The sequence below is a fragment of the Camelus bactrianus genome, chromosome 1 (assembly GCF_048773025.1).
Source record: "Camelus bactrianus isolate YW-2024 breed Bactrian camel chromosome 1, ASM4877302v1, whole genome shotgun sequence".
NCBI lineage: Eukaryota > Metazoa > Chordata > Mammalia > Artiodactyla > Camelidae > Camelus > Camelus bactrianus.
The window spans coordinates 66,949,539-66,962,308 of record NC_133539.1 but is presented as its reverse complement, the minus strand read 5'-3'; the positions used below and the strand labels follow the sequence as shown (position 1 = coordinate 66,962,308).

The 12,770-nt window shown below is 36.6% G+C and overlaps 1 protein-coding gene across 9 annotated transcripts in view; it reads left to right on the top strand.

Moving 5' to 3' along the window:
- The window catches only part of TP63 (tumor protein p63), a 208,512-nt gene that overhangs the window by 98,795 nt on the left and 96,947 nt on the right, over positions 1-12,770 (top strand). The window contains exon 1 of one of the 9 annotated variants that reach the window (XM_010959243.3): positions 11,845-12,036. The exons of the other annotated variants lie outside the window; for them this stretch is intronic. Within the exon in view, the coding sequence (XP_010957545.1) occupies positions 11,995-12,036 (42 nt within the window). The 5' untranslated portion in view covers positions 11,845-11,994. Of the gene's footprint in view, positions 1-11,844; positions 12,037-12,770 lie in introns of those variants that run through there. 9 annotated transcript variants of the gene reach the window in all.

Genomic DNA, 12,770 nt, shown 5'->3' with positions numbered 1-12,770 from the left:
GGGAATCAGGCTTGGGAGGCTGGAAGTAAGTCAGTTTATTGCGTCTGTAACAGTAGGAAGCTCAGGAGACCAACACGAAGCGGGGGAGAAAACTCCTCCAGGGGAAAGAATATCTTCGGGAGTCATTTGTGGCCACAGGCCCTCTCATTTTTCCCACTGAGCTTGCAAACAAATTGATGGGCTCTGGGGCTTGATTCACCCTCACCATTGGCGCCGGCATGTGAGAGGGTAATCTCCTCTGTGACAGGCAACTTGTGTGGCACAGGAGCACATGTGCAGCCTTAAGCATAGTTTGTGTGTGAACTTGAATATGACATTTAACCCTCAGTATCCTGATTTCCTTATCTGAGAATTGAGAATAATGTGTCTTAGGGATCAAACCAGGTATCATCTGGCAAACAGAATTTGAGTGCTTACTCTGAACACTTTCCAAGCTGCAGGAAGTGCAGAGCTAAGGTGGGCATCACCTTGGTCCTCATATTTTAGTGTGGGACTCATGAAAAGAGAATTAAAACAGAAAGAGATGAGGCTGTAATAACACAGGTATCCCTAGAATTGGGTAAAGAATTTAGAAGCCAAAGTAACTGGCTGCTTAGCGAAGATAAGAAATGATCCTGGGATGCTAGACTGTGGGTGCAGATGATGAGTAAAATAGAGGAAACAAGTTATACGGGACTGGAAGAATGCATTTGTGTTTGTCTGTCTGAGAGAATGGAGGAGCCAGGGTGTGCAAAGCTGCAACATTGGGAAATATAAGATCTATTTGTTCTTAAGTGGTAATGTGTAATATACATCCTAATGCTCTTATTATACAATCCCCAAACTCTGCAGCCATCTTTGCCCATTAATAGGACTCTTTTAAGTAGAAGCACTCAACTAAGACTGTCCTAGACAGAAACGTAGACTACTTTAAAGCTAGAATTGCTCATGGGGTCAATACCACCACTTTGTCATGTATGTGGGTTTGGTTTTCCTTTTTGATAAGCAACCCCCAGAGTTTACCTCCAAACCTTCCTTAATGAGGTTTCTCATTCCACATTCACTTTACTTTCTTCTATACTCAGAGCCCCTGGGACAAAAATAACAATCAGGAAGCCACTTATTTTTATGTCTTTTTTATTTTTTTGGACCAAGACTCCTGGACCCTACACTTAGAGCTATTTGTACTTTTATTGCCATGGCCTTTTGTCACAGAGTGAGGATTACAGCAGCCTGGTGACATCTGTGCCCGGGAGAGGAGCCAGTACATGCTGCTTTCCCAGTTCTGGAAAAACACCATGGCTTGTCATTTCTAAATTACCTCCACCCTCCTGATGGAGGTGATAGGGACGTCAGTTATACTGGGTCCGGCTAGGGCTTCAGTCTTTCTCTTCCCTGATCATTTTGACTTCTTTTTTTAATGCAGCTTTCTTCATTTTATGTGGTGTTTTTCTGCCCAAGCAGACGTTGTCACAGCAGTTGCATGGTAAGAGTATAGTTAATTTCCTTTAAAAGTTATGGAGACCATAAATGCGTGGGTTTATTTCTGGACTCTCTTTCCTGTTCCATTGACTATGTACCTGTTTTTGTGCCAGTACCATGCTCTTTTGATTACTGTAGCTTTGTAGTGTAGCCTGAAGTCAGGGAGAATGATTCCTTCCATTCTGTTCTTCCTCAAGGTTGTTTTGGCTATTTGGGGTCTTTTGTGTTTCTATACAAATTTTAAAATGATTTGTTCCAGTTCTGTGAAACATTCCATTGATATTTTGATAGCGATTGCATTGACAGGTGAATGGATACAGATGTAATATGTATTCATATGTACTTACACACAATGGACTGCAACTCAGCCACAGAGAAGAATGAAATTTTGCAATTTGCAGCAGCATGGATGGACTTGGAGGGCATTATGCTAAGTGAAATAAGTCAGAGAGAGAAAGAAAAATATCATGTTATATAACTTATATGTGGAATATAAAAAATACAACAAACTAGTGAATGAAACAAGAAAGAAGCAACCCCACAGATATAGAGAACAAACTTGTGGTTACCAGTGGGGAGAGGGAAGGGGGAGCAATACAGGGGTAAGGGGAAAAATGGTTATTATAGGATTATATGAAATCATATATGTGAAGCTGTTGAAAACTGTAAATCACTATAGAATTTTAAAACCTTTCATTCAATTGAAGAAAATGTGTATGGAGTATTTGAGAATGTCAGGCCGAGACAGGACTTCAGAAATCCTTCAGGAACTGGCCAACCCTTTGCTGTACTTTAGGGGGCTGAGTAACAGAGAAGCTAGACAACTACTAGGGGGTCACATAGCAAGTCACAAGGTGCATAAACCGAACTTAAAAATACACACACACACACGCACGAACCATATTTACATACATCATTTTTTCATACTTAGGATCTAGATGTAGTACAAGCATGCATCATGCAGCTAAGAGTATGAGTGAAAACAGGGCTCTAAGGATGACTTGGTTCCACCCCAGTGGTCCCTGATGCAAAGGTAGGTGCATACTGGCATAGGAGGGATTCACACATAGGATCATTGGAGTCTTCCTGAAGTAACAAACCGGTGACTTCTCCGTTCTGTTTCCTGAAGCTGTACTGTGTTTCCCAGTGGGAGACATACCGTATAACTAAAGAGGAGTGTGGACCAGTGGGTTGAAACCAGAAAAGGACTCTAGAACTCTCTTTTTCCGAGTCTGAATTAAAAGAGACAAAACACGATTTTTTTCCCCTGGAGTTCATCCAGGACTCCAAGGTAAATACACCTCATTTTTATTTTGCCTAGGGATTTTTTTTTTTTTCCTGGAAAGGGTGGAGAGGATTTACGTAAGAAATAAAGCTGAGTTGCCTCAAAATACAGCCTCCAGGAAGAATGAGGCATCCCATGCCCAACCTATACTCCTGCTGAGGAGAGAAAAAATGAGGAACTAAAAGTGAAGCCTAAACATCTGCAGCTTGAGAGAAAGATTGAAAGCTTGATAGAAATCAACTGGTCTATGAAAATCAACTGCCTTTACTGGCTCTTTAGAGAGGAGATACCACAGGGAAAAGATGTGAGATATAAAGTTGATAGGGAAGTTGTCTGTCATCAACAATAGTAAAATTCAGGCCATAGTTAAACAGAAACACATGCACACCAAGGAGACTAGGATCACAAAAGTATAAGATGTGAAATATCTAACAAAATGAAGTCCAATTAACAGATTTGAAAACTGCAAGATGGACAGGGAAGTGCCATGCTTCAGGTAATGTAATCAGTTTGCTGGCAGAGCCAGAATGTAACCCAGAGTGCATGACTCTTGGGACAATACCATTTACACATGATCCTTAAAGACAAGGTGGGTTGACTTCCCTATGGTTTTAGGCCGGGTGAATTATTTAAAAGCTGGTACCATACTGAAGTATGTCCCAGTATGGAAACAGAAGGAAAGGTGATGTGTTATGCAGTTAGCTTGAGCGATTATTTGTTGATTATCCATCCACTTAACAAAAAGGACTGACTCGAAATTAGAGTTGAGACCTGGACCCCAGATTTCTACTGTTGATTCTAGTGCTCTCTCAATCCTCCAAGCTGGCAATTGACCGTGTGGTCTATGACCACTTACTGTGGCAGCAGCTGCTTGGAGGATATGGAAGTAAGTAAAAAGGAGAGGAATAAATAGAGGCTTTTTTTTTTTAAGCTCACTATTGATTGATTGAAGTATATAATAGACTTACCATATGATCCAGCAATCCCACTCCTGGGCATATATCCAGAGAAAACTCTAATTTGAAAAGACACATGCACCCTAATGTTCATAGCAGCACTATCTACAATTGCCAAGACCTAAATGTCCACTGACAGATGATTGGCTAAAGAAGTTGTGATGTGTGTATACACACACACACACACACAGACACATATATATATAATGGAATACTACTCAGTCATAAAAAAGAATGAAATATAGTTTTAATCAGACCATCTATTGAAATATTAGAAAATTGAGTGTTTAAAAAATAAGAATTTTAGAAGGTATTTAGTAGCATGTCCAAAACAACAGATATGAGAAATAAAAGTGTACTGAAATCACTGCTATAGGGTTGGTTAGGAAGTTAAATGTTATAACATAGGGTGATACTTTGCTTTTACAGATGAAGATTCAAAGAAGCTAAGTGAGCACACCAATATTCAAATATAGGTTGGTTTGATTTAAAATATGCACTTTCCAAAGTAGACCAGTTAATGGGGATGGAGATGAGTATGTTCACTTTAATAAATCATGTATAATAGCAATAGGAGAAAGTTCATTTTGTTTGTATATTTTCACTCTAAAATACTAAAGTATTTAAGATAATTGTAGCTGCTAATGATGTTGTGATAGGGTGAGCTCTGTTTTACGTTGATGGTTTAAACATAAACTGGTATAATATCTGGAAATCACTTTAGTAGTATCTATTGGCCTTTAAAATATTTTAGTATCTTTTAATCAAATAATGCAGCTTCTAATAATGTATTTTAATAAAAAGTACAGTACTTTTTTGCTTTAAAATTATATTGTTAAAGAAAAATAGAAACAAATTGAATGCCAATTAATGGCTAACTTAATTCAATAGGACTATATAGCAATTTAAAAACACAGGGTTTAATAAAAATACCTGAGTATAATGACCTGAGTATGTAATCATATTAACAGGTTATATTTAAAAAATAAGCATATGTATGTATTTATTACATATATACATATTTAATAAAATATAGCCTTAATATATATTATCATATATTCAGTTTTAAAGCACACAGACGTGTATGGAATACATATCTTTGGAAGAGAATATGCCAATATTTTAATAGTGGTTAACTCTAGGTTTGAGGATAAATGGCTAAGAAGTCATTTTTATGTAACAAACTAATCAGAATTTCTCTTTCAATATATATAATACTAAAAAATAAATAAACTTGGAAAATATGTGACATATTTGAAAGAGGGGTAATATCTTTATTAATGAGGAAAACACTACTGCTCTAATAGGGTAGGGATTGGAGGAGAAAGCAAAGGACATTAACAGGTGGTTCAAAGAAGAAATGCAAAGGGCTAATGAACACATTGAAATATGTTTAATTATGCTCTCAATCAAGAGGATTCATATTAAAATAAGAAAAATTATTTTTCGCTTGTAAAGTTGGAAAACATTATTCTAACACTGTGGTTCTTATCCTCACACAAATGCAATTTGATTCAGCCCTTTGGAAACTAACTTGATTCTGTACCTGTCAAGTAACTTGGTTCATAACCTTTGACCCAGTGCTTTTACTTGTAGGAATACTTAACATGGGAAAATGCTCTTAGTACTATGATAACTAAAAAATTATATATTGGATATAATCCAATTTTGCTTACAGAATACATACATAACCATAGCAGAAAGACCATGGAAACTTTTAACAGTAATGCTCTATGAGTGTTATGCTTACAGGTGATATTTATTTTTTAGTTTTTGTCTCTAAATATCACACTATTTTTGCACTCTAAAATTTTAAAATGCAAATTAAAGACAATATTGGAAATGATCTTATCTTTTTCCATATGTATACATATTTGCTTTGGACTGTTTTGGATCCCTTTATAAGTAAGGCACTATCTAAATCCAGGGAAGTGGTTAAAATGCTGTTATTATAATTATAGAGTGGGATGTCTGGTAAATGAGCTGTAGGACTGCTACAGACATGACAGTGGAGGAGGGATAAATATGTGGGAGGGAGATGAAAATGAAGACACAGTCTAACCCTACAGCACAGTGTCTGTGTGGATTTGGGGGTAGAAATATACAGGTTTGAATCTTGATTTCAACATTGAGCATCTCAGTGTCTTCATCTTCATCTGTAAGATAGGAGTAATAACAGTACACACATCATACTCATAATTTATGAGAATTAAATGAGTTTGATATATAGAAAGTCCTTTGAAGAGTATCTGACTAGTAAAATATACAAAGAGAGAATCTAAACACTGTCCACCATTTTACCTTCACTTGAAGCTTTACAAAAATAAAAATATATATACGTAAAGCTTGAGTACATCTGTACGATTTAGGACAGAACTTGTCTCCCCTTCTGTACCTAGAAAGCTTAATCATCTTTTAGAGCCTGGCTAGCGACCCTAAAATGGATGTGACCTTTTATCTTGCTTGAGAATTTAGCTTTAGACTTAAGAGAGAATTGATTCGGTGAATTAATTTAGTGACCTTCAATAACTTCTACAAATGCTAATTCTTCTCACCTATCTGGAGCAAGAAAGGAAGGAAATCACTTAACTTGGGAAAGATTAGTGCTCTGAAAGTCACCAGTGTGCCCTGCTGGTCTGGTCATCCTTTGAGTTTTTTGGTGGCTGATATTAAAATGATCTAATTGATTTTGTGCTGTAGCAACTTGGAAAGTCCCAACATTTCTTGACTTTCACACGTGCTCTGTAAAACCCCAGCCGCTTTTGACTATTGCAGGCTTACCATGCTGACAAGTTTCCTTCTTCACAAATAATTATTGAAGGTTTGAAGTACTGTCCTTGGGTTAAAGTATCATTTTTCTCTCTCTTCTGTTGTAATTAGGTGCTGTACCCTGATTCCTACAGGAAAGGCATCCGTGTCATAATAAATACTTTGAGTAAAGAGTCCATAGTTCAAGTTTGTAGTTTTTTTCTTATAGAATTAAATTGTTTAATTGAACTTACATTCATCAAGCTTTTTGACATAAAATGTGATATGATGAACAAAAATGTATTCTGACCTCCAAAGTTCATAGCCCAGTGGCAGAGACAGACAAATATACAAATTTTTGCACTGTGAGGTAGTGTTTTATTATTGTTTTTATATACATTCATGTAAAATAGGATAAGATTGAACATGTAGGGAATTGGAGAACTCTTCATGAAGGAGGCATTTAAAGAATCTGAAAATGCTTCAATTTTTCAAGTAAAGAGAATGAAGACCTTCCAACCTGAAGGACCAGACTGAGCAGAGGAGCAGAAATATCCGCTGGGGCCAGCAGGTAGCGAGCAGCATGGACTACAGGGGTGATAAGGCTGAGAGGGCAGCCTGCGACCGGCCTGTGTTGAGGTGTAGAAGGGTCTTGAGTGCCTATAGAAATAGTTGGTTCTGTCCCGTTGGCACTGATGCATTCTGAGGAGTGACATGATCATAGCTGTCCTTTAGAAAAGATAAACTGATGGCGAGGGTCTGCAGAGGGAGTGGATAATGTGAAGATATTGCTAGATACTCATTTTTCTACCTCATTCAGGTAAATTTTTGGTTAAAGCATAGAGGGTTGAGACGTTTAGAACAAGGTATATACTCTCTCTTGGAATCTCAACTGCCATTATAAAAACAAGCCACCAGTCTTTGTTTACCTTAATAAATGATTACCTAATCCTACCAAATTTAGCCAAGCCTCTTCTGACTTCACTATTCTCTCAACTCAGTAGAACTAGGATCTTCATGAAGGAACCCACGAAAACACTTAACTCCATTTTATGGCTTCTTGAAACAACCATTTCCCTATTCTCTATACTTACCCCAGCCATAGGGGGCAGACATGGATCTGGGAGATAAAATTGCTTCCATTTTTAACTTTCAAGATTTTTCTAGGTACCCTGTTATTCCCTAGCCAACCTTACATAGCGTGGATTCAGAACTTCAAATACTTCCTGTGTGCCAAAGATATATATAGTTGCTTGACTTTCTCACATAGAGATTTAAAATCAGGCCATTGATACTTGGTATATTATAAATTACATGCCAAATTAGAGAGTAAAAAAATTATTCAATAAAATGATGAAGATGAATTATATATTTTGGGTAGGAGTGGCTCTTCATTTGATTCTCACCGTAATATAAATTCCAGAAAGTTAAAAGATTTGCATGTGAAAAAATTCGAAACCCCATAATAATATGAAGTGATAATATGGCTGAAGGATTTTATAACGTTGGGCTGGCAAAGGCCTTTGAAACTATCTCTGGAAAGTAATAAATCATAAGAGAAAAATGATAAATTTGTCTATGGAAAAAATTAGAATTCTTCTACACCAAAAAGCAAACCATAAAACCATATATGAGTTTGAAACACCAGAAACACATATTCATACACATACACACACACACAGTCAAACACACAGCAGAAAAATATTTTCAACACTTATGATATGGGATTAATATCTCTAATCTATAAAGAGCTTCTATGAAACTATTTTTTATATATTTTTATTGAAGTATAGTCAGTTTACAATGTTGTGTCAATTTTTGGTGTATAGCACAATGCTTCGGTCATATAGGAACATACATATATTCGTTTTCATATTCTTTTTCACCAGAAGTTACTGCAAGATATTGAATATAGTTCCCTGTGCTATACAGTATGAACTTGTTGTTTATCTGTTTTATATATATTAGTATCTGCAAATCTCAGTTAAGAAGAATATTCAACAAAATTTTGACAGTATTATTCCAGTAAAATATATGTGTTAAATCTTACATCCTGAATGACTTCTGCTTCCAATGCACTGGAGTTGCAGCTGTGGCATCTGCATCCAGGAGACAGGGCTGACTCCTGATTCTGAGCCCATGAAGGTTTGAGGAATTTGAGGGAAATGGCTGAGAATGAAACATTAGGAGCTGTAAGTAAAGTTAAATAAAGTTGTTCTGACTCCTGAGGACTTGGGAAACCCACGTAAGATCTTCAAGTTGGTTTCTTTATCTGCAAAATGGGGATAATAATACTTAAGTACATCACTAGGTTGTTAGGAAAATTAATGCACATTAGTAAACCTTTGAGATCCAAGATAAGCATTGTTGCTTGGCAAGTACAGGGAACGGTTGCTTCTCTGTCACCTCCTGCTTAAATAAATACATGATATTTACACCAGATATTTACTCCTGTTCTCGAATCAGACATTATCAGATGTGTTTTAATTAGTTCTTTTATGGAAATGTTTGTGCTGAATTCAAATGTAAATGGATTAGTAGTTATTAGTAAATTTATTATGAGGATATCTCAAAGCAAAAAACACAGGTTTCCCCCTACTCCCAATGCATTGTTCCTTTTTCTTTATGTCATTTAAGCATCTTATTATCTGTGCAGCTCAACTGCTTCATTGTACAGTTCAGAGATGAGCAGATTGAGGTACAAATATCCAAGTAAAAGAAGAGAAATGCGAATAATCCTCTAAATTACTTTCATGAATTCTGGGCAGAGACTCTTATCTTTGTAATGGTCTTTAGAAATCATTTAGTTCTGCCTCTCCTTTCACAGATGAGGAACTTGAATTCAGAGTGGTTAAGTAACTCGCCCTGAGGGCCCAGAGTTGGGAACAGTTGCTATATCTCATCGTTACTCCCGTAACCCCCAGTCCAGTGCTCCTTCCCCTCAAGTTGCCAAAACACACAAGGAGCCTTAGCAGACACAGCATATCTTATATGTATGTAAGATGTACACATCTCCCATTGCGTCTGGAATCTTGGTAGACATGTTACATAGAGAGCACAGTCAGTCTTGCACATGCTGAAAGCTAAACAGGTAGATAGAAAGAATTTGATTTTTTTTTTATCCATCAAATCCTGCTGGGAATCTTCTGACTTTGAGAAAGATTTTTGCTTACATTTTGATAGAATATCATCAATGTCTAAAACTGTGAGTCCTAGATTTAGTTCAAATGGTGACACTAATTTATTAGTGTGACAAAGAATCCAGTAGTGACATTCTGGGCAGTTGTGCTAATAGCATTTACTCCAGACAGACTCCCAAACCTGACTCATTCGAAAATGCAGAGGTGGGGCCCATTTCCCTGGAAAGTCTTATTCAGTAGATCTGAGGCCAGGTATAGAAGTCTGTTTTTAAAAGAATATGAAAAGGAATATATGTATGTGTATGTACGACTGAAACATTATGCTGTACACCAGAAATTGACACAACATTGTAAACTGACTATACTTCAATAACAAAAATTAAAAGATAAAATAAAATAAATGAACTATTACCAAGGCTTACTCAGCCACCAAAAAAACCCCCAAAAAACAAACAAAAAAAAACAGGCACTTTGGATGATTCTCAGGGTCACCCAAGTTTTTGAACCACTGGGATAGAGCACAGCATTAGGGAAACAGCTATCTGCTTTCTGCTATGGATTCGGAAGCTGTCAGTGGGTGTTGAATTTAAACACATAGTGTAATTAAATTGCGTTTTGCAAGTTATTTCTTTTTTTTTTCTTTTTTTTCTTTTTTGGCCTTGTAGCCAGTGTTTATCTGGTTAATTACAGGTAGTAAGAGGCCATCTTCCCAATAATTCAGTGAGGAAATGAACATCACGTCTGCTATAAATTTGTAGCACTACAGTGTTGTCATATTCCTGGACACTTGTGATCAAATGATATTACTGAATTATTTTTTGCAAAAAAAAAAGAAACATTCCTACCAGTAACTTAGAGTCTTTAAAATAAATATCACACCATAGTCATATCATTCTTTATGTGCATGCATATTTATGGATGCAAAAAGTGAAGTAAAGAGGAGGCACATCCCAAGTCACGAATGTATTTGCACACTTTATTTTTAAAGTTGATATTCTATCCTGGTTTCTAATTTTCTTCTAATCTTCCAAGCTTTAGAAGAAATCTAAATATTCTCTTAGAGATATCTTGGCCAGTTGTAACTTTCAGGCAGGACAGTGGGAATTTGGCTTCCCAAATGTGGGTCGAGGAGTGGTGTTTAGATATAAATCTAACTGAATTACATAGAGTACTCAAGAGTAATGAGCATATTTTAGTGAATCGCACAATCACCATCAGGGTACACTTCATCTTCTCTAAATCATGGCAAGCAAGGCCAGATTCAATATGAATGTTGCTATATATTTATGTAAATATATGTTTAAGGCAAAAGCTATTTGGTTTCTCACATTTTAAGATTTATTCTTTCCATTGGTAATTTATTACCTGTTTATAAAAAATATTATCTTTGAACATTAATAAAAACTAGATACTAGATACGGTAGAGGAAATAAATATTCAAATAGATAAGCTATGGTATTGATTCCACGTCTCAAGAAATTATGATAGAAAGAAGCAGGTTTTTTTTTGTTGTTGTTTTTCCAAGGGCTTTAAAAAAAAAAAATGGGCACTTTTCCCAGGATTTCTGTTTCCTGTACATAATATAGATGTTTGTTTGTTTTTACAAGTTAGCGGGACCAATGGTTTAAATTGTTATTGAAACAGGCTCTAAACAATCAAGCAGTTTATGTTGGCATAGCTTTGTATGAAACCACTGGCATTTCTCTGGGGAGAATAAGCTGAAAACGCTTCGCCTATCAGGCAGGGGATTTCAATTTTTACGTTCAGGACACAGAAGCATGGATTTGAGTATCTTCCCCAAATTTCTGACTTTGTGTAATCTTTCTGGCAACTCCACATCTAGGTTAAACACAAGACAACAAAAAACAGTTTCCAACAGCTTTCTCTAAAGTTTTACTTTTCAGTTGCAGAGTGTAAAATAACTTTCTGAAGCGCCTTCTGTGAGTCCTGGTGGTGGCACGGTTTGTGGTTTGTTTGGGGAGATTTTGTTTTCAGGAGAGAGTGCACTTTCTTATGAAAGAGACAAGGGAAAGTTTTACCTGTCTGTCTCTCTCCTGCTTTTTTTTTTCCCCCTCTCTTTCTTTCTTTTTCTTTTAAAGATTGGTGATAAGGAATTCTAACTACTTAATGAGATGGGAGAGGCCTCACTCCATTGGAGTGGAGGAGTCCAGGTGGAAGTTGATGGATTGGACAGGTAAAGAGAAGAGTCCCGCCCCTCATGCCTATAGTTGGGTATATATCAGGGAACCTAAAATTATGTACAGGGACAGAAAGAGAGAGGGACTTGAGTTCTGTTATCTTCCTAGTAGACTCCTACTGTAAGGGTCTCAGAGGGGGTGGGGGGGTTGGCAAAATCCTGGAGCCAGAAGAGAGGACAGCGGCATTGATCAATCTTACAGCTAACATGTTGTACCTGGAAAACAATGCCCAGACTCAATTTAGTGAGGTAAGGCTTTCAGATTTTGGCACTCCATTTAGAGATGCTATTTCATTTCTATTTTTTGACATAAAAGCTTACATATTTGTGGTTCTCGGTCACCAATGTAATGTTTTGGCAAAATGTGTATAGGAATCTCTTTTTCTTGGTTAATGTTTTCTGCGGTGACTATTAGATTTTTTTTTTTTTTTTTTTTTAATGAGTAGAAGATGAAACAGTAGGAGAAAAGGGAGGAGAAAAATTTCTGGGTGATGTTATGTATGTGAAGAAGCCTGATATTTAGGAGTTTGTAAAATCACTTTGTATAGAACAGACTGTGAGAGACAGATCACATTGTTAGATCCACTGAAATGACTCCTCTGTTGGGTATTCTTGTACCAGTAAGACAAATTAGTTGATTTTGTCTCAGTTAAGTTCTCAGTTCTTTCTCCAGACTTCATCCTAAAAGCAAATGAAGCTTTTTTTGCGAAATAACCAGGTGAGATTTTTAAGCCGACTTCATTTTGAATTCTGTCAGTCCAGAGACCCACGGAGATCCTGAGGGGACTTCACTAAGGTGTCTGTTATCTGGTGATTGATTTCGACTTTCCCTCTATAATGACAGAGTTATTCTGGGGTGATGCATTATTAAATATTCATGCATGCATACATGTAAATGTAGATCCTAGCAGATAGGATTTTATTTAAGGAATTGGTGTTCGCCTCCCTGATTCCTCCTCAACAAGCTTGTCTCAGGGATTTAA